The sequence below is a fragment of the Pyrus communis genome, chromosome 17, assembly GCF_041283825.1.
Source record: "Pyrus communis isolate YQ-2024b chromosome 17, ASM4128382v1, whole genome shotgun sequence".
Classification (NCBI taxonomy): domain Eukaryota; kingdom Viridiplantae; phylum Streptophyta; class Magnoliopsida; order Rosales; family Rosaceae; genus Pyrus; species Pyrus communis.
The window spans coordinates 26,801,472-26,827,051 of NC_142581.1; the positions used below are offsets into that span (position 1 = coordinate 26,801,472).

Below are 25,580 nucleotides of genomic sequence, written 5' to 3' on the forward strand. Positions count from 1 at the left end.
TGAAAACTTTAAAAAATAAATATCAAATATTAATTTGATGGTTGACATGACAATGCCAAATTTTCTCTTCCTTTAGTTCATATATATATATATATATATTTTTTTTGTTATAAATAATATCTATAGGACCTATTTAAAAAAAATTAATTAAATTTTTTTTTAAGATTTATAATTAGTACATTAACAGAATCCACACAATAAAATAATTTTAAAAAATTAATCGACAACACCTATTCTCAAATACCTAATTTGACAGTAGGATTAAGATATCAATTGAAATTTTTTCGTACCTTCAAATTTGATTAAGTGGTATTTACTTTAGAGATAGGTCTATGACATTTGACCTTTGATGGCGATTAGCGGGAACAGTTGATATTTGAAGTGCCATTAATTCAAGACTCAAGTCCTAAGGTTGTTGGGGGACTGATTTTTTGTTACAGTGTCACATCAAACGTGATTTTACTGGCCAAATGTCAGATTTTAGCCAACTTTTGCCATTTACAGGTAGCATTATCCAAATAAATAAAATTAACGTCCATGCACATGCAACATGATATGTAGATACGTTGACTTCCAATACATTTTCGATGTACAATTTGGGGTCATATACATTTTATATTTATATATACATATATGTGTATATATATACACTAGTAAACAACTTTTAGTTTTCTTTTCTTTTTTTGATGAAAATTATGGTAAACAACTTGTAATTTTTTTTTGTGGTATTAGTCACCAAAAATTGTCACATTCCGGTTCGGGCCCTCATCATATCTCATGTTCGATTTCACTGTATCACGATTTCGTTTTGAGCCCTGACCACACCCTCACGGTTTTGTTTCTGGGAACTTACACGAGCACTCCCATGATGGGTCTCCCGTGATGGCAAGCACGCCTGTTTCTGGGAACTCGCATGAGCACTCCCATGATGGATCTCCCGTGACGGGTAGCACGCCTTGATTTTGATCGGAATATGTCAAAAATTGTCTATATAAAATATATGAAAATAATTATAAAGTAGAGTTTGCAGTTTAAGTGATTAAAAGCATTCATTCATAATTTCAAAGCCATGTGTTTCAGTTTCTCATTCGCGAGCACAACTCATATATAAACAAATATATAAATAAATACACCAAGATATCATTTGGCATTTGTACACTTAACCAAATGGTACCATATGTATGGTATGGGAATAAGAAGTTTACAGTCCAACTACCAAATCATTTATATTCAATAAAAATTGAATTAACACATAAACACACAACAGATTAAAGAGAATGGCATAAACAAATTAATAAAATTGAAGATGAACGTTGCCCCTAAAATATCTTGGCAATATCCTTAATTAAACCACGATTAGCTAGAGCAAAATTCAAGTACTCCTGGTACGAAATGAAGCCATCACCGTCGGTATCAATCTCCGCCATCATAAATTTCACTTCATCCGATTGAACGCAGCCTAGTGTTTTCAATGCATCTCCTAGCTCGGTTGCAGAAATTAGGCCATCGCCATTGGTGTCAAACCGCTTGAAAATTCTCTCTCGATCAGCCTTTTCTTTAGGATCTTCTTCGGCCATTTTTTGAAATGGTTAGATCAAAATGTGTTTTCTCTAGGTTGAGTTTTGGTTTCTTGATGATCGATGAATGTGAAATTGAGATGTAAAAGCAAATATTGGTTTGCGATAAATGAATGAAGTGACCGATAAATAGTTTGGTTCTTAAAGAGATGATTTTCTAAAAAGGTAAGGTAATCCTTCAAAATAGGGGTTTGAAAATGAATTGCGGATATTTGCCTGAAGAATGAAACTTTCAATAGTTTTACCCAAGTAAGGAAAAAGAATTTTTCTAACATAACTTGTTGTAGAGCTTGTTGTTCGGGAAATACATAAATCCTCACTGGTCATTTTCTTTCTTACAATCTAGCGTCTAAGAAAATGAATACAGGTGTCTTTTTCTGCATAAATAAAGAAAACGTGGACATATATTTGGTTTGTTTTGGTGGATAATTTTTGGTCAATTTGTAAGAGGATTGTTTACATGTTTTAGTGGTTTATCCATTTTTATTACTATTTAAAGAAAAAGACCGTTGCAATGGTCCGGTGAAATAGTACTAATGGATGTGTTAACCAAAAATGGAAAGTTCTTGAAGGGACCACTAAGTGCATTCCACGCGTCAAATACATGTGGTGAGATGAGAATCATGATGTTGAATGGATTAAGTGATTTGGGAGATTTTCTTTTAATTGACTGTCGCATTACTTATAATTTTTACACTTATTTTTTATTTTTCTTTTTGGTAAATATTTTTTAATTTTTATTAAACGCATAATATTTATCACATTGCTACATTTGAATGCACATGAGCTTTACTATGTTAGGCTCACTTGTATTAGAATGTGTTAGCAACGTAGCCAATTTTGAGTGTCGTACACCCATATTATAAACATCGAAATTAATAACACCACCACTTAACAGTGCGGCTCTACCATAGTTTAGTTGTATTCTTCTTTATTTATAGCTGAGAGATTTTAACTTCAATTCTTATCAAAAGCAAATTCGAATCAACCCAATTATTATGGCTAGTCAATTGTGAAGCTTGACCTAGTACCTCTCATTTAGTATAAATAATATCATACGTATCAAAAAAGAAAAAGACAGAGTGGCCATAAGTTTCGAAACGACGTGCTCTAACAAAGGACAATTGACTGAAAGGACTTGTTTCCGGCAATATTCGGTTCTAAGTCCCATATGAGCTTGAGAATGGAAGTTCCAGAAGATTAGGTAATCAAGCTGCCTAACAAATGGATTCCACAATCAAGGAAACAAAAGAGAAGATTATAGAAAGCAAACATACAAGTGATTTGCAAGAACATAGCCTGTACATTCTAGAGACAGTAACACCATGTGACAATGCAGCCGTGTTGCTATGAGTCCACAAAAATTACATGCGTGCTCGATAAAAACCTATGACGAGTCCCCAACTTTGTATGGGGGTCACTTAAAAACTAGAACTGATAATATACCAGATACAAAGCTATATGGTAAGCTGTAGGCAAAACAAAAACGCGTGGTAAAATAAACGATGAAAATATCTGGATCAGAAACATGAGAAAGGTAAAAGAATGTTATTAACGTCGTACCTCAGAACGAACGTTTGTTGAATTACAGTGACATGGTGTTATACAATCAACAACTTATTTCGTTGAACCAATTAATTTTGCTACAAATGGTTGACGTCTATCTCACAACACCACGAACTGGCTACGACAGTAGATCTGAAGTTTACATTTATTGGATAGGAGGTAGTTATACTTACTTCAAAAAACCTAGGCTACAGACTTGAGAAGGACATTCAACACCGATTCTCGAGTTGGCAAAGCCGGAATAGCACCTCTCCCCGTCACAGTCAATGCGCCGCAAGCGTTAGCAAACACGAGCGCATCTCTCAGTTTGTCCTCGTCCTGCATTTCAAATCCAGATGGCCACTCTCTTTAGGTTGACAGGCATAATGTATTGTTAAAAAAAACATAATAATGTAGGATATAACTTCAAACGCTATATTTTCAGTCAATAAAATGGACGACAAGTAGGGTTTAAATGCAGTACATGCTTAAATCTAGTCTTTAATAAAGAAGCTCTACCACTATCCAACACTATGTTTATAATTTGAGAATTTCAACAAATAAAATGGAGTAATTCCCAAGTCATATGATGAATAACAGATACGTCGAAAATATATAATGTTGAAATTATCTTCTACAACTCAAAAAGCCGTTGTCACCAACTGTACTCTATTCTAGCAACGTCTGGAACAAAGGTGTCTTTCTTATTCTTCAAGAGGCAAGATCACAGCTGCCCAGTTAATTAGGAAAGGATTTCCAAGGAAGATATCTAGTACGTAGAGGGTTTAGGCTATCGTTTGTCAATTTGACCCACTGATATCCCTCCCCCCTAACATTTAACAATGTAACCCACTAGCACTAAAATAACCCTGGTATGTAGACGAGGGGATTAGAAAAGGATTAGACATGAAGAAACTCATTCCTTCTACCCCTACCATTTTTCGGATAGGATTGGAATGGATAGATTTCTTCATGAGTAATCCATCTTCTATCCTCTAGTTGGTCATAGTTTTTTCTTCTCCCCTCAAAATGCCTTGAGATTAGGGGTTTACCCATTCCCAATCCAATCCTACAAATCAAACAAGTCCGAAAGTTCTCTAAATTTTTGTGTCCGAGATGCAGTACCTGAAGCAAAGAAAGATCAACAGCTAGTTGTGATAATATTCCAGCCACAAATGCGTCCCCAGCACCAGTGGTGTCCACTACATCTACCTTCATACCCTTGACTCTTCCACTGAATTCCTGCAAATACATATAATGTGCGGTTTCAGATACACAAACGCTAGGAAGAGAAGTATATTGTGGTTTCAGAAATGTTTGGAAAAAGATGTGCAAAGAGAAGCAAGCAGTCAAAATTGCTCCTACTTGGTATTCACACGAGAATCAAATTAATTGCTTTTACTGAGATTGCTAATAAAATCAAACTAATTCACCAAAATTGATATATACTCACTTTATAGTATCATCAATATCAAACTGTGCAATTAATACATTCATCATTTTTTTTCACACTTTCAACATATCTCAAACACTCTTTTGATATTACTTGAACTATTTTTTTGTTAAATTAATAATACTCTAAGATTCACACGTTATAATGCATGAGTCAATGTGTAAGAGCATATTTGAAAGCTTACCTTGGTGTAGTACCTGCAACCATCAGGGCCCTCAGTGACCAGAAGTAATTTAAGATTTGGATGGTACAATTTGCGAACAACATTTTCATCATATGGATCTTCTCCTTCCGTTAGAAAAGAAATCTCTTCTTCACTTATCTGAAAAACAAATAATCAAATTTTCTGACGCAATATTTCCAATTTCTTTTAGCACTTCCCCTTTACCATTTTCACAAAAGGGACAATGAAAATCAAATATGAACCTACAAGTGCATAATCTGCATAGTTAAAGGTTTAATTACCTTGATAACATCAGCAGTGTCCCATATACTCAAAATTCCTTCTCTAGCACTCTTTGCGGAAGGCCACAGTGGAAGTCTGAGGTTGGGATCGTAGGACAGAAATACACCAGCGTCCTTTGCAGCTTTTGTTGCTGCAATATGAGCTGACTTGCATGGTTCCGTGATAAGACTTATAGAACCATAATGTAATATTTTTGCCTGCCACAGGATGGTCAAGACAGACTCCGAACATTACTATAAAGAAAATGACTAACAAGTCAAATAAAAAATGGGTGGTGCTATCCACACACCCCTTTTTACTTTTGGCACAGCCCTCTCAATTTCCGGCCAACGGATTGAATGAATAGAAAAGATCAATGAATAGAAATTAACAAGAGGTGTGTGGGAGGTAAAAATGGGTGTGTGGATAGCACCACCTTAAAAAAATAAACAGACAAAACTCTGCAAAAGAAAATCATGTCAGACAGGCATGCAAGTTGATATCCAACAATAAGAAGAGCCCAAAATGGGGTGACCTAAATGAAACACACTGATACCGGAGTCTGCGGCTGTCATGATGTCTCAGATGCATAAATGTAAGTGGGTTTGGATTCTGGAATAAAGAGTTCAAATTTAAGTATCCTTCTCATGTGAGGTGTACTATGTGATATTGAAAAGTTGGTTTAGGTTTACCAGTCATTAATCAGATGATATACCATGCAAGATAGTTAGTTCTCTAGACATTTCCTTTATAAGATATATTTATCTTTGCCTTCTTTTGACTCTTTACAATTATAATCTTTCAGTGTTATTTAACTAACAACAGCAACTGTTTCATACCTTCCTAATTAAATCAAAATCAAGTTCAGCTTCTTGAAGCAACATATCAGCACTAGGGTTACGATAAAACATGAACTCACGTTCCCCATCACTCCTCAATGTAACAAAAGCTAAAGCAGTTCGTGCACCAGGATCAAAACGCATTCCCTCATTGTTCACATTATTCTCCTTTAGTATATCAGCAAGCATGTATCCAAATTCATCTTCCCCGACCTGCAGGCATTGCATAAATATAAAATACCTGAAAGGATAACATTGCCCTGAACTCAAGATTTTATAAAACAGTAAACAATTGGCACAACACGAGAGAACTAGTTTTGTTTTTGTTTCACTACTTTAATGCATAAGAAGAACTAAGATGCAACAATACAGCTAAGAAATACAATAGAAAACTAGGTTGAAAGTGTCTAAGCATGCACAATGCAACTATGATAGGCAAGGTAGGCTATGTTGAAAGTGGTCAAATTATTAGTTAATGACTTAAAATATTAAGTAACCGTGGACTTCATTTAGAAACCAGAATAACAATAATATGGATACATATATTTAAAATGATACCTTTCCAATAAAAGCTGATGAGCCACCAAGACGAGCTATGCCAACTGCAACATTAGCAGGGGCTCCTCCAGCAGCTTTTTTAAATGCAGGTGCCTCAGCCAATGAAAGTCCATTAGTAGTTGGGACAAAATCAATCAGCATTTCCCCGAAAGAAACCACAAGGGAGGATTCTTTTGTGTCCGGTAGCACATCTCCTGCAAATGCTTTTCCTAAAATATTTTACTGTCAGACAGTGAAAGTCTCAGTTTTTAACAACAGGAAACTTTGATAATTAAGTAAGCAGAAGACCAAAAGCTGTATGGTAATGTCACTCATGATTCAAGTCATATGCAAAGCACGTTCTGCACAAATAGCGAAATTTAAGAAAGCACAAGCTCATGGTCCTAATTACAGCAATCCAAGAACAACGTGTAGAATCCAGGAATTTAGTTCGGCAAATTTCATGGTGTGCACATTTACTGAACAGTGACATCAAAATAGAACGTGCAGTGCATTATAAAATGAGACAACTTGGATGCCTAAAGAGCATCAGGAGTAAAGGTGGAATTAAGACAAAGTCAAGACAATCAAGATGGAATCAAGACAACTACGAGTAGATCAAGACATCACCTGACCTCTAGAGTACTTCCAGGTTTTGGTTAGGGTTAAAGAGACTGAACTATGATAAGTTCTTTGAGCAACAAACATAGAGATAGCACGTGCCTATAAGTCTAGAATAGTCAAAATAGTATAGGATATGACAGAGATTCTTAGGAGTAACTAAAAACTGAATGGACATTAGGCACAATAAAAAGTCAAAACAGGAAAAACCACAGCTAAATTAACATTCAGGATGACTAAAAGCTGTCCTGGAAGACAAGGACATTGGCTGGTCAACCAGCCACACTCTAAGTGGGCTGAAAGGTTTTCTCGGGGTACCAGATACCCCTGGTCAACCAAAGATTTCAGCAGTCGACCAAGATAACTCAGGTACCACAGCTTTTCGGTGCACAAGGGTTTTTTACTGGTGAATAATCCCCTTCAACTATCTTTACAAAATCAAACTTTCAAATGTATTTGACATGTTGACCATGAGCTGCTGGCTCTGCTTGAACCTAAATGCTCCTATAACTCTCGGAAGAGAGCAATACCAAGGCAGTGATGCTCCTCTCAACTGTCCCATGGCCAATCGAAACATCTCTTTTAGGTTTTGGATGCTTGGTGGATTCCCCACCTCTTCTCTAATGGAGGACTTCAGTGTGAACACTGATGTAAGTTATCTGGCATACCTCGATGCCAGTATGCACTGCTCTCCAGTCTCTACCTTGGAACTTTCCAATATCCTTCCTTCTTGTTTCCTTCTCATATCACGGAATCCTAAAATCCCAAACTGGATGACATTCCAGTTTCAGTCTGTCCTAGTTCTTAACAATTTGCATTTGCATTTATTTTACAATTAAAAGGTCCCGCGCTTGCAGCTTTCACTTCAATTGCCAAAGATAAAGATAAAATCGGGACACTTATAGAGCTAGACGTCTCACATATGCAGTCAAAAACAACCGATCACAACAATGCAATTCTAACATTCATGATCCAAATACCCAAACGAAAATTTGACCAGAAAATGCAAATAATGCCCGACGAACTCCAATTACCCAAATGAACAATTCATACAATACTTCAATCCAATCCAGGAACATCACACAAACGCTCCCAAATGAACAATTCATACAATACTTCAATCCAATTCAGGAACATCACACAAACGCCCCAAAAGTGCGTCATAATTCAGCAAAATAATCAGATAAAAATCAGAACCAAACAAAACCCATATTCCAAAGAGGCAGATAGAACTCATAAACCAAAGCATTACCTTGGACATTCAATCTGGCAATGGAGGAAGAACTGAGAGGTGGTGGGGAAGCAAATGCAGAGGCTCTGACTGTCCGTTGACTAAAAGAAACCGAATTGCGAGGCAAAGAAACCACCCCGCCGAAGCAGAAAGCAGTAGAATGAAGAGCCATCAAAACAATCGCAGACCCAGAAGAGAATTCGAACCTGTTGAGAACTTCCAATTTCGATTTTACTCTGAAGCTCTTGTGGAATGGAAAATAGCAGCGGAGAAAGCAAAGCAGGAGAGTAGTAGCGTAGTCGTAATGTTTGTCGCCTTGTCAAAGTTCTTTGGACTGCCGATGAACTTTGTTGTTCTAATTGGTTGGTCCCCCCGAAGCCTTTGTTTTGTTGCCATGTGTGACGAAATCTATTCCATCATCTATTCTATCTCACCAGACAAAATTTGATTTTGAATCGGGCATTCCATCGCATAATTTGAATAATCTCCGGACCTTAGTGTTCGAAATTTAAGATCAGAAAATTTGAACTTTTGATTTGTGTAAAAGAGATATAAAAAATTTAAAATATTTGAATTATGTGAGGTGAGACAGTAGAATGAATTAATAAGAACCATCAGATTCAATTTCAGTAATCTAGATCGCCTTATCCTTAAACTCATGTACTCCGATGTATCCAATGCAATAGTCAATATTATAAATGAGTGTTACGAAGGGAGTTACGTTGCGAGCCTTTAAAATTAGTGTTAGGGAAAGGTACTTTTGATTTCATGCTTGTTTGTGAGGCACAAAAACCTAGCACCTTCGTTGTGATACCAAAAGTCAGTGTGACGGCAAAATGTTTCAAATTTCTTTGTTGAAATGATTACAATGCACCTTTGGCTATACTATGGTAAGAATTTTATAGACCAATTTAGCGATATACGCTCTCAAGATCATGAAAACATGAAGAATATAGTTCATCAGTGGAAACGATAAAAACAAAAAAAATTTTGACAATAACGCACATACATAGAAAGAGCCGAAAAATCAAGTACCACCAAGTAATTTTTCTTGTACACACTCACTCTCACTATGATACATCCTGCACGATTAAGTTAAGACTTAAATCATATTTATGACTTAAAACAAATCCCAATGGGTTCGGTCCCTACGTGGCTCGTTAACCCAAAAATAATACTAGGCTCAAATTGAACCCCTAAATGCCGATATGATTAATTAACTAATTTAACTTATTAGATTCAAAACTAATAAATCTAATTAACTATATTCGGCACGTGTTCAATGTTATATAATATTAGAGTGCGATTCTAATTGTTTTAGTGAATTAAACCACTTTTTTCTGTCTCTGTCTTAACAAGAACAATAATGATTGATCTTTGAGAGTCAGATAGACCATAAGTGATACCAAACTGTATGTCATGACCATTGATACCAATATAGCATGTATGTATATATGTGTAAAAAATCTTTCACATTGAATTGGTATGAGCTTTTACCAAAAAAATATAGCAATTGGACCTTAGGCTTTTTCTGGACTCGACCTAAAGAGGAATTCATTGGGCCTTATGAGCATTGAGGTCCATTTTAATAAAAACATCTAATTAATTTCCCGGTTTAGTGCGGTTGAAGTCGGTTTTTGTTGTCCACAAATCGATAATTAAATTGGCCTGAACCGGTTTTGTAGCCCAGCAGACACAAACCACAAAACAGAGCCCTATCCTTTGGATGCGTTTGTTGCATCGGATTATCTCAGACTAAACTAAGATCTGGTTTGGTATTGCTGTGCTTTGAAAAAAAACTGCTTCTGCTGTGCTGTGAGAATAAGCAGCTGTGAAATAAAGCAGCAGAGTGTTTGGTAAACTTTTTTGTAAAAGCACTTTTGAAAAAAAAAAAAACAGTATTATAGTGTTTGGTAAACTTTTATGTAAAACAGATGTGAAAAAAAAACCGGTTTTTCAAAGCTGGGTTTTGTAGCTTCTTGTTTTTGGCTTTTTTTCACCCAAAACTGTGAAAAAAAGCTGAAGCTGAATGTTTACCAAACACAAAAACAGCTCCCAGCTTTTTTTGATACCAGCTTTTTTCAGAATCACCTCAGTACCAAACCAGGCCTAACTTCAGGGATTAAACTGGATTGGCTTGGCATAGACTAAACACTATTAGAATTGTGAAACGTTTGGTGCAGTGTCGAACTAGCCTACACTAAATTATATTTTTTTATCTCTACTAATTAATGATTTTTAATTATGAAAACTTCCACTTTCTTGTCAAAAAAACCTTTTTCAAGAGAGAAGATGCTTCATTCAGAATACCATTCATTTGCTTTACATGAAAGTCTACATATTTTTTCATCATTGCCAGCCACCGATACATTTACAAATTGCAACTATTTAGTGCTTAAACTTGAGTTCCTTTACATATTCTTCAGTGCCCTTCAACCACTTGTCTACATCTTGAGTGCTTGAATTGCAACAGCGTAGTCCACGGAGTGTCCATAATATGTAAACCCATGAGAAAAAGAACCAAGCTTGTTGCTGACATCTGAAACTTCTGGGCTCACAAGAACAATGCATTGGCATTTATGAACCTAAAGTTAAACTAATGCATCAAGTGTAAGATTATTATTGCGGAAACAAACATGAACACAAATACAATTAACCACTAACTTTGCAAAACCATTGCAGCTTAAGAAAATAGAGCTCTTCTACACTCGACACTACTGTATGCAATTAACAAATAATGGGGCTTGTTCTTTTGCGTAATTAGTGTGAATGCAGAATCCCTATTATATATCCTCAGTGGTGGTATTTGATTAGGTTACTTCCCATCATGTAATCCTAATAAAATCATATAAACAAATATCCTTATCACCGCAAACCAAAGTTATCATATCAGAATAGTTAACTTATTGAAAACTGAGACTACTTATAGTTGTGTATCAATCCAAATACATTCCTTGATAGCTTTACAAGTATAGTTCATCCCAAACTCTTATGACTTCAATCCCTTGAGCATGTGTAAAACAAGCGATAAGCTCTAATTAAGCTTACATTCTCCCACTAAAGCTAACACATGTTTTACATAAGCCACCATATAATAAATCATTCTTGAGTGGCCACGAGAATAGGAACAGCAAAATCCCGGTAACATGTTTTTGTCATTGGCTAGCATTCATGAAGAACTAAAGGGAATTATGTCATAGAATTCACAAACATGCAAAGTAAGACTAACCACCTCCCCACTGAAGTCAACAGTTGTATTATGATGCATATAATTGATAAATGGCATTCCGAATTCACTGACACCGCCAATGGCCAATTTTACAGTCAAGAGCCACCAGCTAGCATCTCCGACATTGCCACGAATTAACAATCATGAAGGATTTTCCGCATATATACAACAAGAACTTATCCCAGACCATCAATTTAAACAATAACAGCAGCTACTTTCATGTGATTCGAGTTTCACCATAACAAAAAAACCAGAACATCCATAAAACAGCACACAACAAATACACATTATCATAAGCATACAACCAACACCGGGTGTAAAAAGACCCACATATAACAATATCGGTCAGAAATCCATCAATATTTGAAGCAAAAACAACACAATAAACCGAACAGACAAAACCCAATGCAAAAACAAACACATGCAATCAAAATACAGAATACACCAAGTAATGAATCAATGGATGATCAACTTTATCATTTCCAATTGCCCTATAATGTATTGAGCAATCTCTGTCAAGCCAGGATGCCTTTCCTATCAACAAATTAGGAAATTGCGAATAAGTACCTCAACCTAAAACAAAACATTGTACCTAATCTCTCCAATAGCAATTACAACGGTGAATTTAAATCAAACCCAACGAAAAATCCCAAATCTTTTCTTTCAATTTGGACAAAAAAGGGAGAAAAATGCGGTGAGGGCAATGAAAAGTGAGCTCACCTGGCGGTCGTCGATCTCTTGGGCCAAGACTTAAACGTGCTCGACGGCTCTGGCTTCTGAGAAGCAATTGAGAGGGACGCCGATCTCGACCGGCTTGATGAATGGAATGAGAGAGAGAGAGATAGAGAGAGAGAGAGAGATAGAGAGAGAGAGAGAAACAGATAGATAGGGCAAGGGAGAGAGAAGCAGATGAAGCAGATAGATAGAGCAAGGAAGAAAAGCGGACGAAGAGAAGCAGATGAAGTGAAGCAGCGATGGTCTTAGCACTCCAATGCTTTTCGATGAGACTCGCTAAGACCGTCTAGCGACGTCCTTTGTCGAGGCGAGTCCCGGCTAGTTCTACTACAGGTTGTCCTGCTGCGTAACAAACACGATATTGCTCTAAGATTTAGTCCAGTGAAGGCTAGTGATGGCAACCAAATACAAGTTTCTAAAGCCACTGTAAAAGCTCTCTCCATCGTTGACAAACCTCAGAAAGAAGCATAGAAGCAAGGCTCCATCACCATCCAGAAAACCAAAGTTGAAAAAGAAGGCCGCTTCATCCTCCACAGACCACCAAAACGATCGTCACTCAGAAACAAAGGAGGCCAGCAAGAAGAAAGAACCAATGAGCGACATCGCTAACAAGGGCGAACACTGGGAAGGACCAACAATGGTCAACACACAAGGGTGTTGGCACACCCTTCCATCAAAACGCGAAAATCGTAAGAAAAAGTAGGCGAATCGAATTGAGATTTAGTGGATAGATAATGAGGCTATTTATACATTCTCAACAAAGAGACGAATGCAGAGACGACGCTAAAGGTTCATATGGATGGGGGCATACTTAAACATGCAGAGACGAAGCTAAAGATCCATATGTCCCTTATTAAAATTAATTTGTGATACATGCAGAGACGAAGCCAAAGATCCATATGGATCGGGGCATACTTAAACAATAAAATCACAAATTAAAAAAGCTAAGAATTACTAAACAAAATACTTATATATTAATCCATAAGATTTTTCATTACAATATCCCTCGACTCATTTTTATATTTTGAAAGCGTTGTATGACAACTTTATTACTAATACAATCAAATATCTCTCTATCTATAAAAAAAATAATCATGTTATCATTCATCCATTAGTCTCCTATCTGATTTCTCAATCTATTCTTCCAAAATTCATGGGCAAAAATGCACAGTATCAATTAGAACAATTAATGCTAATATCATAAGCAAGTAAACTAGTGATACATTTTGCTAATGTCACAAGCATGTACATTTTTTCGCAACCAAATGAGTGGGGGCATCTGCCCCTAGCCCATGATGGCTCTATCTATGGATACGTGTTTGATTATAAAAAAGAACCTGTCATATTGGTAGATAAATATAATTAATAAATAACATATATGAATAGGGCTCAAAGAAGAAATAATTAAAGAGATAATTAGAAGGAGATTTAATTTCATATGCTACATTTTAAAGCAATGATTATTAATAATAAAATAGTTCTAAACTCAAAGAATCGAACATATTTTAATAAAACAACTATTTTTAATATGGGTCAAAATTTGAACTCATTTTGTAGCATGAATTACACGAAACATTTTCTAGAACAAGACAATGAGACATGGGTGCTTACGTCAGTTATTTAAATAATTGACCTATGCATTTACATCACTTGTTTTGGATATTTATCCCGCATTTACTTCCTTAGTAGAGACTCGACGCGCTTTCATCTCCCATCAAAATCCGGGAAACAAAATCCCAAATCCGATTTGAAAACAAAAATTTTATTTTACTTAATTAATGCACGCGCGAAATCAGGTAACCGGTAATCCTATTCCCCCAAACCCAACGGTATTTGTATCGTTACGGATTCGCATCCTTTTTAACTTCCCCCTTTTAGGCCAGCACAAACCTTACCTTTTATACACAAACCCCACCACAACAAATCCCCTACGCCCCACCTCACTATCTCTTTCCACGTTTCGACATCTTATTCGCTGTCGCTAGGCCACAGGGTCAGACAAATTGCTTGTAAATCCCAATTGTAATAGGTCGGCAAGCACCCGATCCCCGCCGCAACATATACGCGTCAAAATTTCAAAAGCGTGTGATATCGCCTATATATATCTCTTGTTAGTCAAACTATCAAACAGAAACAGAAAAGCTCCAAATCTCCCTCATCACTTCTGTCTCTCTCTAGAAAGTTCCTCGCTGTGTTTGCTGCGATGTCAAAGAGCGAATTGGTCTCGAAAGGCTCGGGAGACGGCGCCGCCGGCTCCATGGAGGAGCTGAAGAAGGTCTTCGACAAGTTCGACAAGAACGGCGACGGCAGGATCTCCTGCGACGAGCTCAGGGGCGTTTTCGGCGATCTCGGTTCCGAGACGGTCTCACTGGAGGAGGTCCAGCGCATTATGGCTGAGTTCGACAAGGACGGCGACGGTCACATTGACATCGTGGAGTTCGCAGAGATCATCAATGGCGGATCCACCAAGGAGCTTCGCGACGCGTTCGACCTCTACGATCTCGACAAGAACGGGCTGATCTCCACGAGTGAGCTGCATGAGGTGCTGAAGCGGTTGGGGCAGAAGTGCTCGCTCAAGGACTGCGCGAAGATGATCAGCTCCGTCGACGCCGACGGCGATGGCCACGTCAACTTCGCCGAGTTCAAGAAGATGATGACTCGCAAATAAAGCTATTGAAGCGAATGGATCGGTAAAGCAACATAACAGTGCAAAATATTAATTAGTATAAAATTAGAGTTTAATTAGGGATTTGGATTTAAATTTCTTAGAGATTGACGTAGTTAATTTTAAGGTGTACAAAACGTATTAAAGTATTACCGGTGCTAATTGATCGCGTTTTCAAATATTTTTCTTCTGGTTTGTTTTATTTTGCTTAATCTTCTTTTAATTTTTTTAATTTTATTTTATGGCTAGTGGTTTGTTTGCTTTGTTGAATTCAATCGTAAAAATTGACTTCAATGTGTTTAGTTGTTAAATTTGATTTCCACACGCTTTTACAGTTGAAGAAAAATTGGTGGAAGTTATTATATTTGGGTTTTATTTAATATTTTATTTACTGTATTGGTAGATTTATTGTGCAAGTGGGTGGGAGTAACATAATGGGTGGGTGGTATTAATAATACTTGGGCGATGTTCCCGTGTTTTGGGTGGTAACGGTGGTTGCACGGAATATAAATACACATGTGGTCGTGTGTCAATGTCTTTGCTGACCTCAACGCGGAATTTGGCTTTGCTTTGTTTGCCTGCTATACCTTTTTGAGCTGTTTTAGGATTGGTTTGGTATTGTTGTGCTTTGAAAAAAAACTGATTCTGCTGTGTTTTGGTAAAATTTTTTGTAAAAGTGCTTTTGAAAAAAAAAACAGTATTATAGTGTTTGGTAAACTTTTATGTAAAACAGATGTGAAAAAAAGCCGATTTTTCAAAGCTGGGTTTTGCAGCTTCTTGTTTTTGGCTTTTTTTCACTCAAAACTGTGAAAAAAAGCTGACGCTGAATGTTTACCAAAAACAAAAACAGCTCCCAGCTTTTTTTGATACCAGCTTTTTTCAGAATCACCTCAGTACCAAATCAGGTCTTATTCTCACCTCATATATTGTTATATACATTTTATATACACTTTACATACTGAATACATCTTATAATTACTTTTTTAATTAAAATTTATTGCACATTCTGGACTGATTGATTAAGAGAGATTCTTCTACAATATGAAATTGTTCTTCTAGAACGGATATCATAACGCAGCTACAACACAGTAAGAAAATATCAACCAAATAAATCACGAACGAAAGTCATCTATATCAAGATATCAACTAATTGGTAGCCTTACTGTCAATCATGTTTCTTTTTGACAAAAATATATTGGCAGCCTTAATATACATAACGATGTTGTTGAAATCACTAAGAGAATGAAAACATTTGAAGTAACATGTCCCTAATTTTACGATTTTATAAATTTTAAAAGTGTGAGTTGACCAAAATACCTTTAGAAGAGAGATTGTTGACTTTCTTTGACCGTCTCTCCATGATGCGTATGAGTTATTATTTTACCGTATTCTCGAAGTACTCAACAGTACAAACGCATAAGCGCAAGCGAAACTGAATTTGGAGTTACAACGAAGATTTTAAAAACTACTGAGCGTGATGGGTGTTTTGGTAAATTCACGTTACGGGAGATATTTTTCTGTTTCTTCGTTGGTGACTTTAAGTTGTGTGCCAAGTGGGGCCCACACCACTCCTCCCTTCACTCCCGTGTCTCTTCTCAGTTTCTCTCCAACTCTCTCGGACCTCTGTTCCTCTAACTCTTTCATCTTTCTCACTCTCTCATTATTTTCCTTCTCTGCTCCTTATGACTCGCAGACTCTCCATGCCTCTCAAACTCTCTTCTATCTGTGTATAACACTGAGAGGCCGAGATGCACACCCCCGCCATACACCACCTGTCATCAACCTAGGTGAGTTCGATCTCTGCAACCTCACCCAACAATCTCCTCTCTCTCGATAAATCACCACCGAGACACCACCACACACAACACCTTCGTCATACAAGCCAACCCCAGACCATCACGCCACCAGACTACCATCATCCCACCCCTATGAACTTAACCCCCAGTTTGGGTTATTGGAACCGTGCTTTGAAGCTCAAATAGAGCTCTATTTTAGATTTGAATTTCCGACGGGTTTCTATGAATCCCGACCAAGGTAAGCGTTAGGATCACTATCTCCCTCACCTTTTTCATTTTCAGTGAACGATCTCAAGGTTTGGACGCATTTTGATAGGGTTTAGAAGCCGTTGGGACGAAGGTAGGACTTCCCCAGAATTTTGGGAAACTCAAGATCCGTGGCCATCCAGCCTCTTTCAGATCCATTTTCCGGAAAACGCCGATGTTGACTCGATCCCCAATAGGTATAAACTGATTCCTCACATTCCTAGCTTATCTCTAGTTTTTAAGTCACTGAAAATGAGTGAGATTTAAGCTCATTTGGAGCTCTGGAAATCGAGCCCATAAATCGACCAACCTCAGGCCTTGCGAGGAAGGGCGCGTAAGGCTACACGTGGTGCTGCAGTGCTCGACACGTGGAGCACTAGCACTTTCCCTGAGGTACTATGCACGGCAGCGCCAGTGACTTTCCGGCGAACTTTTTGGGGACTTAATTCGGTGCGTGGCGGCACGTGTGATGGCGCGTAGCCTTCTGAGCCGCCGAGTTGTGGTGGCACGTGGAGGAACCTGAGATCCCTTCTTAGGTCTCTCGACGTGTCGAATTCGAATCCGCAGTCCGTTTTCCAAAATTCAACTGTTTTAAAATAGTTCTTTTATTAGCCATACTTTGTATGAAAACGCGTAATTGCGGTAGTACGTTATATTTACGTAAATGGTTTCGTTTCTAGGTGAAACGCATCGCAAGAATCTTTGATACCCACGAGGCGGGTTTGACCCAACGACATGATTTGTGAGTGGGTCTTTTCTTTTATATAGTATATATATGTTGGTTAGTTTTCACATATATATTTATTAATGAATTTTCTACGTGATTGCCATAATTAAACCAACGTTTATAAGAAATGTCTTATTGTTGGGAAATTATGAAATAATCCTAAGGGATGCACATGTAAGCTTATTATAAGGGGATGCCTTAATTATATTTATGGTCAGGAATAATATTATATTGACTAGAATTGTTGAATTACCATGGCATGATTATATTTACATTATCTGCTCATTGTTGCTGCACTGGTGTTAGTACTCGCCTGGGGCCAGGGCCAGTCTTTCACGTGTATGTTCACATCTCACCGTACACTCACTTTGGATCCATTCTAGGTGCTAGTCCTGTCCTAGATTGCTATAGGAAATTAGGACTCGTATGTGATGCGTATAGCGCCAATCTTCACGTGATTGTGGTACTAGAGGGTAAATCATTATCCCAGCAAGTCATGTTCATGTCAGAATACCTCTACATGAACTCGTGTGTCAGCATGTGTCGATGAGCACTCGATGTAATATGTTTATTTCTGTGAGATATTGTGATTGCTGGAAGTTATATGCTTACTTAAGAATTTTGTGAAGTTTTACATTTTTGAGGTGTTGCAGGCTACGGTAAGTATTTTCATACTATATGTAGTATGTATATTTGAAAACTATACTTGCTTTACAGCGAGAGGTTATTACGTTTTAAAAAAGTTTTACAAAGCTTTATTTTTAGGCCAACTCACCTTTTTTTCGCCCTTCCAGGTTTTAGTGTTGAGCTTTCGTGTCGACAATGATTCTTGGCAAATCTTGGTGTAAGTGGTTACCTTCGATGGTATAATTCTCATCTTACTTTACTGTAATTTACTTATGCTCTGACATTATGTGTGAAACGGGTTCATTCCCCGCTCACAAGCGCACTCTTATATTTAGACACTTTTAGGTTTAAATTTATTCACATTTTTCATATCACTACAATTTATGACTTCGTCATCCTTCTGGTGTCGACCAGCACATCTCGATTCGAAGTCCAGGTGGACAAACCGGATCGGGATGTGTCATCTTATATCATGTAAAGCCTCAAAACATCGATTGTCAAAAATAACATTTTTTATCAACACGTTTATGATTTTATTGGTTATGGTTGTGTTCTAAAATAGTGGATGATAGTGACTTTAAAAACTTGAAAAAAGAAATAGCCTTATGTCATACAATTATACATTTAAAGTGATTTGGTGTGTGTAGAATTTTTAATTTCCTTTTAAAATCTTATGGGGCCTAAGTAGTTATTTTATATAAGGGTATGTAAGTTATTTAATAATAAATTTTAATATGGAATGTATTTAACAATATGTGGGGTGCTAATAAAAACCTTCTTTTTTTTTCGTATAACTAAAATGATAGTGTTATTCACACATTTATTTATTTTCCACATTTTTTGTTAATTTATTGATATTTTTCAATTCATTCGATTTAACAGTTAAAAATCGAGAAGAGTATGTAAAAAATAAAAAGGGTGTGTGTGGACTGTGAAATTTGTGTTGGTCTCGTGGGTTTTGGAACCTAGATGAGTGAAGAAACAAAATTGTGTATTCTTGTATTTTGATCATTCCGTATACCTGCCTGTGGAAGAAATTCTCCTATACAAATGTCTAAATTTTACATAATATTTTTTATTCTTTTAATCTTTTGTTAAAAGATGTTGTAGCATGCTTTCAAATACAACGATCGTCCCCAAGATCTTGGAGGGGAAACCAAGTTTTGGGATAATGTATGGGTGTTCCCAAGTTAACTGATGTTGATTGGTTGTTATACGCAAAATTAATAAGGAATTTTAACAAAAAAATTCCCGGTATTGTTCACTTTAACTAAAAATCACATTTTTAGATTAAAAAGTCAATCATGGTACTATTCATTTTACTCTTTATTTTGTCGTTATCGTTAACCCTCAAAATTTTCAAATCATTTTCATTAATTTTTCTAAATTAATAAGCATTGGGGCCACGACTCCCTTGATGCAATTTTCTTTGCTAGAATTAGGCAAGCGTGACTTTTTGTTTTGGTTTTTCTTTTTTTCTTTTTATTTTTATTTTTTTATGTAACAATATTCTAGTTTAAAAGAAGTGAGTATGAGTTTAGGCCATATAACGGGATGTGGAAACAAAATTAATACATCAATTCTTGGAGTAAAATTAAAATTTAGGTTCTAAATCTACTTTAACTTACTCCATCTTTTGGACTAAATATGAGTTTTAACTCAAAACTCATTTATGGGGCAAATTTAGGCCATAATTTCCCTCAAGTTAGTGGGGTAGGAGTGGATTTAAAAAATAAAAAACCGAAAAAAATTAGACCTAACACCGTATCGAAACTGAAAAATAGAAAACTGAACCAAATTGAATCCCTTTACACTTTATGAATATATGTCCATAATGTTTCTTTTGTGAAACTTTGTTGTCAAGTTTGAAACTAAGCCTAGGACTTTTTCAAGGAGCATACTTGGTTCAATTAGGAAGGATATTTCATTGGTTATAGAGGGAAGTTTTAGAAGAGCTTCTCTATTTGTTTGCTTTTTGAATGTATACATTGATATCATTTTTCTTTGCAAGTGATCATTTTTCTTGAATTGGTTTATATGATCTTGTATACGTACAACTATCTTCCCACATTCCCACTTTCCCCATCTTCTTATTATTAGTCTACAATGCAAGTCTCTTTTCCAAATTTCATATTAAAAAAATATCAAGTTTTATAAGATAAAAAAAAAAAAAACCAAAACCGAACCAAACAAAACCAAACCGAACTGAAAAACAGCTAAAGAAAATTGAATTGAACTAAACCTTTCTATTCGGTGTCGATTTTGGCAAAAAACCAAACCGAATGAAATCGAACCCACCCTTAGATTGACCCACCATATATGTGTACTTTTTTAATTTTATATTTATAAATTGATTGAATCCAATGGCTAATATCTAATCTGATCAAATCCAACGGTGAAAAAATATCTAACAGTCTAACATTAAATCCAACAGCTAAAATAATTGAAAAATAAAATCTTAAGTTACTTTAAAAAAATTATTCTATAGTAATCTCGGGCTAAAAATTTAACCGAGAAGGGTTGGAGCAAAAAAACAAGTTCTAAGTTAAAACTTAAATTTTCTGTTTCAAAAAAATTAAGTTTTAACCTAAGGGTTGGAGATGGTCTAAAGCTAGTTGGTTATTAACCTACGTTTTTTTTTTTTTGGGTGAAAAATGCAATTTTTTTATTTCGTGATATATTTTTCATGAGCATTAAAGAAAACTTTATAAGACATTTGAAAGCAGTTTTATGATTTATTGAGCAACAAATGTATATTTAGTAGAATATTTAAGCAAAAAATAAAAAAAATAAATGAAAAATATAGTAGTGAGGCCCAAAACATTGTCGAATGGGGTTTTACTCTCAATAATCTCAACTGAAAGTCTTGCCTTAATTTTTGAAACTTCACGGTGAAGTGAAAGTGAAAAATAAATAGATTGAAAGATGATTTAAGTATGACTAGGCGATAATCAGTAGCGTGGTACTGATTTTTCCTTATTCCAATTTATTTACTTTATTTGAGTAACCACTATTAAATTCAAGTATCTTTAAATTTAGTTTTTAAATATGAATTATAATAGATTTTGCATGGAAAAATATATTTTAAAGAATATGAATATGATAGTTGTTGTTATGGTAAGAGAAATTAAAAAAAAAATTAACAATAAAAAACAAATTGAAAAGAGGGATCGGTATGATGGTAGCGATTAATTTTCAATTTAGTCGCTTCCTAGATAGCGACAGGTGTGGTAGACAATCAATATTTAAGTACCGATCGTATCATTTTCTATTTTATTTATTTATTTTTCTTTTTCCATTGATTTTTTTTTTCTTCCCACCTTACTTTATTTAGATTCAAATACCCTTGGGTTTATATTTATATCCTTGTTTTCGAGTGTTTTGACATGGATTATAAGACACCAAAAATACATCATGAAGATGATAGTTTGATGTTATGGTAAGGGCAAAAAGAAGATTTTAACAAAAACAAATTAAAAAGATGGTTTAGACGGAGGGAGATGCAACAACAGTCCAAGCTTATCGAGCTCAGGCGCTAACCTCAACCCATACTCATGCCATCGGGAAGGCTCAATGCGCAGCAAAAGCAACGGAGGCCTATGACGTTTAAGGTTTAGCATCACGTAAATAGTAACTGGTAGATAGTAGCGGGCCGTAAAAACAACACCTTGAGTTTGGCACGTTTCAGAGGCTGGTATACTCGAATATTTTTTGGCTCACTATGGTGTAGTGAACTTTTTTTTTTATTTTTTTAAAGGGTTTACTATGTTAAAGTTACGACTTAAGTGTGAATTCTACCGGTGTTGACAGCGACTCACAAATGCCCCACTCTCGGCAACAATGCTTCGTTCGACCAACTATGGTTGACCCCTAAGATTAAAACTAAACTCTACCTCCTATTGATAGCGGCCTATAAATGCCCACCTCACACCAATGCTTCATGCGGGCAACAATGGTCGACTCGTGGAATTAATACTAAACCCTCCTCCAATCACCAATGCCTTGTATAGGCAACAATGGTTGACTCATGAGACTAAAACTAAACCCTACTCCATATTGATAGCGGCTTGTATAAGCCCCACTCGCAGCACCAAACTCATTGCTTTAATAATTGTTTATAATCATTTATTGGATACTGATACGTATGGTTGAAACTTTCTCTGCAAATTCACCAAATGGGCCTTTGGAGAAATAGTCACCATTAGCTTTCTTTCAGTTCGTGTGTTCTTTCAATTCAACCAACTTTCGCGCCATTAGTTCTTCGATATGTTACATTTCCCGTCAATTGCAGGGAAAATGAGGATTGGATTAGAATGGATAAGTCACTATTTTGTTGAAGGAAAAAAAGAAAAAATTGCGGCCAACTTGGAGCTAAGGGATTGAATGCTCAAGAAGAAAAAATTGTTCATTCCAGTCCTCTCCAAAACGGTAGGACTTAGGCAGGATTTTCATTCATGTTTCAAACCCCTCGACTCTACCTTCAATATACCTCGAATTTATAGGTTCGTCCATTCCAATCCCGTCCTAGACACCAAACGGGACCATTGTTCAAATAAAAACGTTTCAAGCAAACCGAAAACTGGTTTCATCTCCGGGTAGTACAACATCGAAAGCTGTTGGTGTCTCCTAAATCAACCATATTATAATCTTAATCATAAAATTTGGCTGAGCTCTACTCCATTCCATTCCATTGAGTTTTTGCCTGAGCTTCTTATCAAAACGTAGTTGTCATTACTTCTAAAGGGAACAGAAAAGTAACAACTCCGGCAAAGATCTCTGATTAGGCGGTTTCTCGCAATCAAATTCAAACTAACAAACATATACCATCCATAATGCCGTACTTTTCAGCACTGGCATTCAAAATTCCTAACCACCACTCAAACAAGCTACCATTGTCGTCACCAGCATTCAACTCCATCTGCACACCCTGCCGGAATTCTATACAAATTTGCATTGCTTCTAATTCAGAACCCAAATCGATCTATTCTTCTACTGCCTAACACCTGAAAATAACCATATCTTGAGTTGGTGAGGAAATACAATCCCCAAGAGGTAGAAACAAGAGGTTTTCCCAAAGTTTTAGTTTATAGTCTATTAAGTTATAGTTTATAGTCTACCAATTGGGATAAGTTTCATCTCTTACTCCTCCTACAAAGCCTAGTTCAGCTCCTTGCCGCAGCCCTAAATTCACACTCAAATACTGGTTTTCCACGCATTTTTCTAGTGAGAAAAAAACCGTCTAATTTTCGCTATAAGCAGTTTCTAATCTGTCAAATTCAAACCATAGGAATTAAACATAATTTTCTAATCTGTCAAATTCAAACCATAGGAATTAAACATAATAACAGAGTAAGTTCGCATTCGAAAATTATGTTCTACCTAACATTTACCACATTGGATGGAATTGGAATTGGAATTGGAATTGGATGGAGAAAAAACCCCCAAATCAAGTTGTAATTTTCATAAAAACACACTACAGTTACAAACCGAAAAATTCAACCTTTCAAGAAAGGAAAAACAAAAAAGAGAGCAGAGCTTACAAAATTACAAAGCGAAGCCTTTCAAGTACTCGGGATCGCGCTTAGCCCTCTCCTGAAACTTCTTGAACCACCGGTCCAATATGTCCATCGGCACCACCAGCTTGCTCCCATCCACGCCGCAAAACGACTGCATGAAATTGAACAGATTCTCCCCAACCTTCATCGCCAGCCGCTCGATTCGCTTCTCGGCGGTGACGTCCAGCGACGGCAGCGTCGCCAGGTCCTCCACCGACACGCCGATTTTGGCCGACAGCGGCGTCGCGTCGGCTGTGAGCTGGAGCTGGCCGCCGGGCTCGGGCCAGGGCAGAGAAAGCACCGCCGAAGGCCTAGCCACGGTGACGGCGCCGCAGAAGAAGAAAGCGGAGCCCGGGGACTGGATGTAGACGGCTAGGGCTTTGTCCGGCGGGAGTGTGAAGTTGTTTAAGAGGAATATGCAGAGCTCGCGGACTTGATCGTACGCCTCCCCTGTGCACATTAGAAAAACCATACGCTAGATTGATAAACTGCGCCGATGAAAATATCGGAAGTAAAAAAAAAAAAAAAAGGTAAGAAAAGCGGTGGATTGCCGTGGTGATGGGTCTTCATCTTCGTCCCGGCTCAACCCTCCATCGCCATAGTTTACATTAGAATAGTAACATCGCTCGTAATAAAAACAAAAGCGGAAATTTGGAAAACTTACCGACGAAGGTGTTCATGTCGAGAATCCAGTGGAAGGTGTCGATTTGGGAGAAGGAGGAGATGTCCATTGGGAAGCTACGATTCGGGAAGACGACCCCAAACATTTTTTTTTTTCCCTCAAAACTATTTCTGGAATTTCTAATTTGTGTTCTTAGGGTTGGTTTTTTTTTTTTTTTTTTTTTTTTTTTTTTTTGGGATGAAGAGGAGACCGGAGACGGATAGAGAGCTGGGAAAGGCCGAGGAGTTTGAATATTTGAGTGCGGCGTTGTGTTCGACGGTGGGGATTAGAAGGGAGAAGCATCCGGTACAATCTGGAAGAATTGAGTGGGCCCCGTTTCATAGACTGAAAAATTATAGGACGGGCTCTGTAGCCTACAGCAGGATTTCTTTTGAAAAAATGCGGAGAATAGTGTGCTATCCACTAACCAGTGTCATCAAAACTGAAGTCATCTCCAACCGATCTTGCTAGATGATTATAAGGTCGAAAATAGCCGGAAATGACACAAAAATCGTCTTCAACTGAAGGCAAGATCAAAGGGCTCGTGGGCCCACCGAGCCATAATTGGAGAATCGGGCCAACCGGCTGGCCCAAACCAGCCAGCCAACCAGGGTTGGTCCAGCATTTTGAATTCCAATGGCTACTTGTTGACGTCTGCTAGCCGTTTAATTTGATTTTTTTTAAAAAAAAATTAAAAATTCTAATTTTTTTCTTATAACTATCTAAGCCATTAAACAACATTAAATAACATTAAACTTAAACAACATTAAAAAAAAATATTTAACAATATAAATTAACATTAAATGATATTAAGTAACATAAAACTTAAATGTCTACTCCATGCTTCTTTTGACCCAAAGATGTGCAACAAGATCATGTTGTAGGTACTTTTATATGGCACACGAACATATCATCCTATTGTGCTTCATGTACTCGTTTAACGAGATATTACCAGTTCTTAGATCGAAATCCAAATTAGGCCCACCATATATTTTTGCACGAGCCCTTCTTGACCTATTTGGATCATCTTGATTGTCATTAGATTCTCCATCAATATAGCCATCGCACTCATATCGACAAGAAATCTGGAG

The 25,580-nt window shown here is 36.8% G+C and overlaps 4 protein-coding genes and 1 long non-coding RNA gene across 7 annotated transcripts; 1 reads left to right on the top strand and 4 right to left on the bottom strand.

Annotated features, from left to right (window-relative positions):
* Window positions 1-1,103: 1,103 nt before the first annotated feature.
* Window positions 1,104-1,675, bottom strand: LOC137749245 (Calcium-binding EF-hand family protein). The gene has a single exon (XM_068489349.2). It carries the CDS (start codon window positions 1,575-1,577, stop codon window positions 1,320-1,322), a length of 258 nt encoding a protein of 85 aa, XP_068345450.1. The 5' UTR covers window positions 1,578-1,675; the 3' UTR covers window positions 1,104-1,319.
* Window positions 1,676-3,106: 1,431 nt separating this feature from the next.
* LOC137708241 (putative fructokinase-6, chloroplastic) lies at window positions 3,107-8,694 on the bottom strand. Of its 2 annotated transcripts, none has more exons than XM_068447276.2 (7): window positions 8,270-8,694; window positions 6,418-6,626; window positions 5,860-6,072; window positions 5,041-5,238; window positions 4,760-4,897; window positions 4,248-4,364; window positions 3,107-3,461 (listed from the first exon to the last, which is right to left on the bottom strand). In XM_068447276.2, exons 1-7 carry the CDS (start codon window positions 8,418-8,420, stop codon window positions 3,327-3,329), a joined length of 1,161 nt encoding a protein of 386 aa, XP_068303377.2. In that variant the 5' UTR covers window positions 8,421-8,694; the 3' UTR covers window positions 3,107-3,326. The 2 variants fall into 2 exon arrangements, with proteins under 2 accessions (XP_068303377.2, XP_088545564.1); XM_088689438.1 differs by having other exon boundaries at window positions 6,418-6,639; window positions 8,270-8,566.
* Window positions 8,695-10,516: 1,822 nt separating this feature from the next.
* LOC137709550 (uncharacterized) lies at window positions 10,517-12,981 on the bottom strand. Of its 2 annotated transcripts, XR_015958290.1 has the most exons (3): window positions 12,667-12,981; window positions 12,198-12,554; window positions 10,517-12,011 (listed from the first exon to the last, which is right to left on the bottom strand). It is a non-coding gene; the product is annotated as an uncharacterized LOC137709550 (long non-coding RNA). The 2 variants fall into 2 exon arrangements; XR_011064867.2 differs by having other exon boundaries at window positions 12,198-12,981.
* A 1,344-nt stretch (window positions 12,982-14,325) lies between these two features.
* LOC137708885 (putative calcium-binding protein CML23) lies at window positions 14,326-15,072 on the top strand. The gene has a single exon (XM_068448046.2). It carries the CDS (start codon window positions 14,416-14,418, stop codon window positions 14,878-14,880), a length of 465 nt encoding a protein of 154 aa, XP_068304147.1. The 5' UTR covers window positions 14,326-14,415; the 3' UTR covers window positions 14,881-15,072.
* A 7,886-nt stretch (window positions 15,073-22,958) lies between these two features.
* Window positions 22,959-24,803, bottom strand: LOC137709375 (protein OPI10 homolog). Its single transcript, XM_068448468.2, has 3 exons — window positions 24,493-24,803; window positions 23,814-24,278; window positions 22,959-23,276 (listed from the first exon to the last, which is right to left on the bottom strand). Exons 1-2 carry the CDS (start codon window positions 24,593-24,595, stop codon window positions 23,818-23,820), a joined length of 564 nt encoding a protein of 187 aa, XP_068304569.2. The 5' UTR covers window positions 24,596-24,803; the 3' UTR covers window positions 22,959-23,276; window positions 23,814-23,817.
* Window positions 24,804-25,580: the final 777 nt, after the last annotated feature.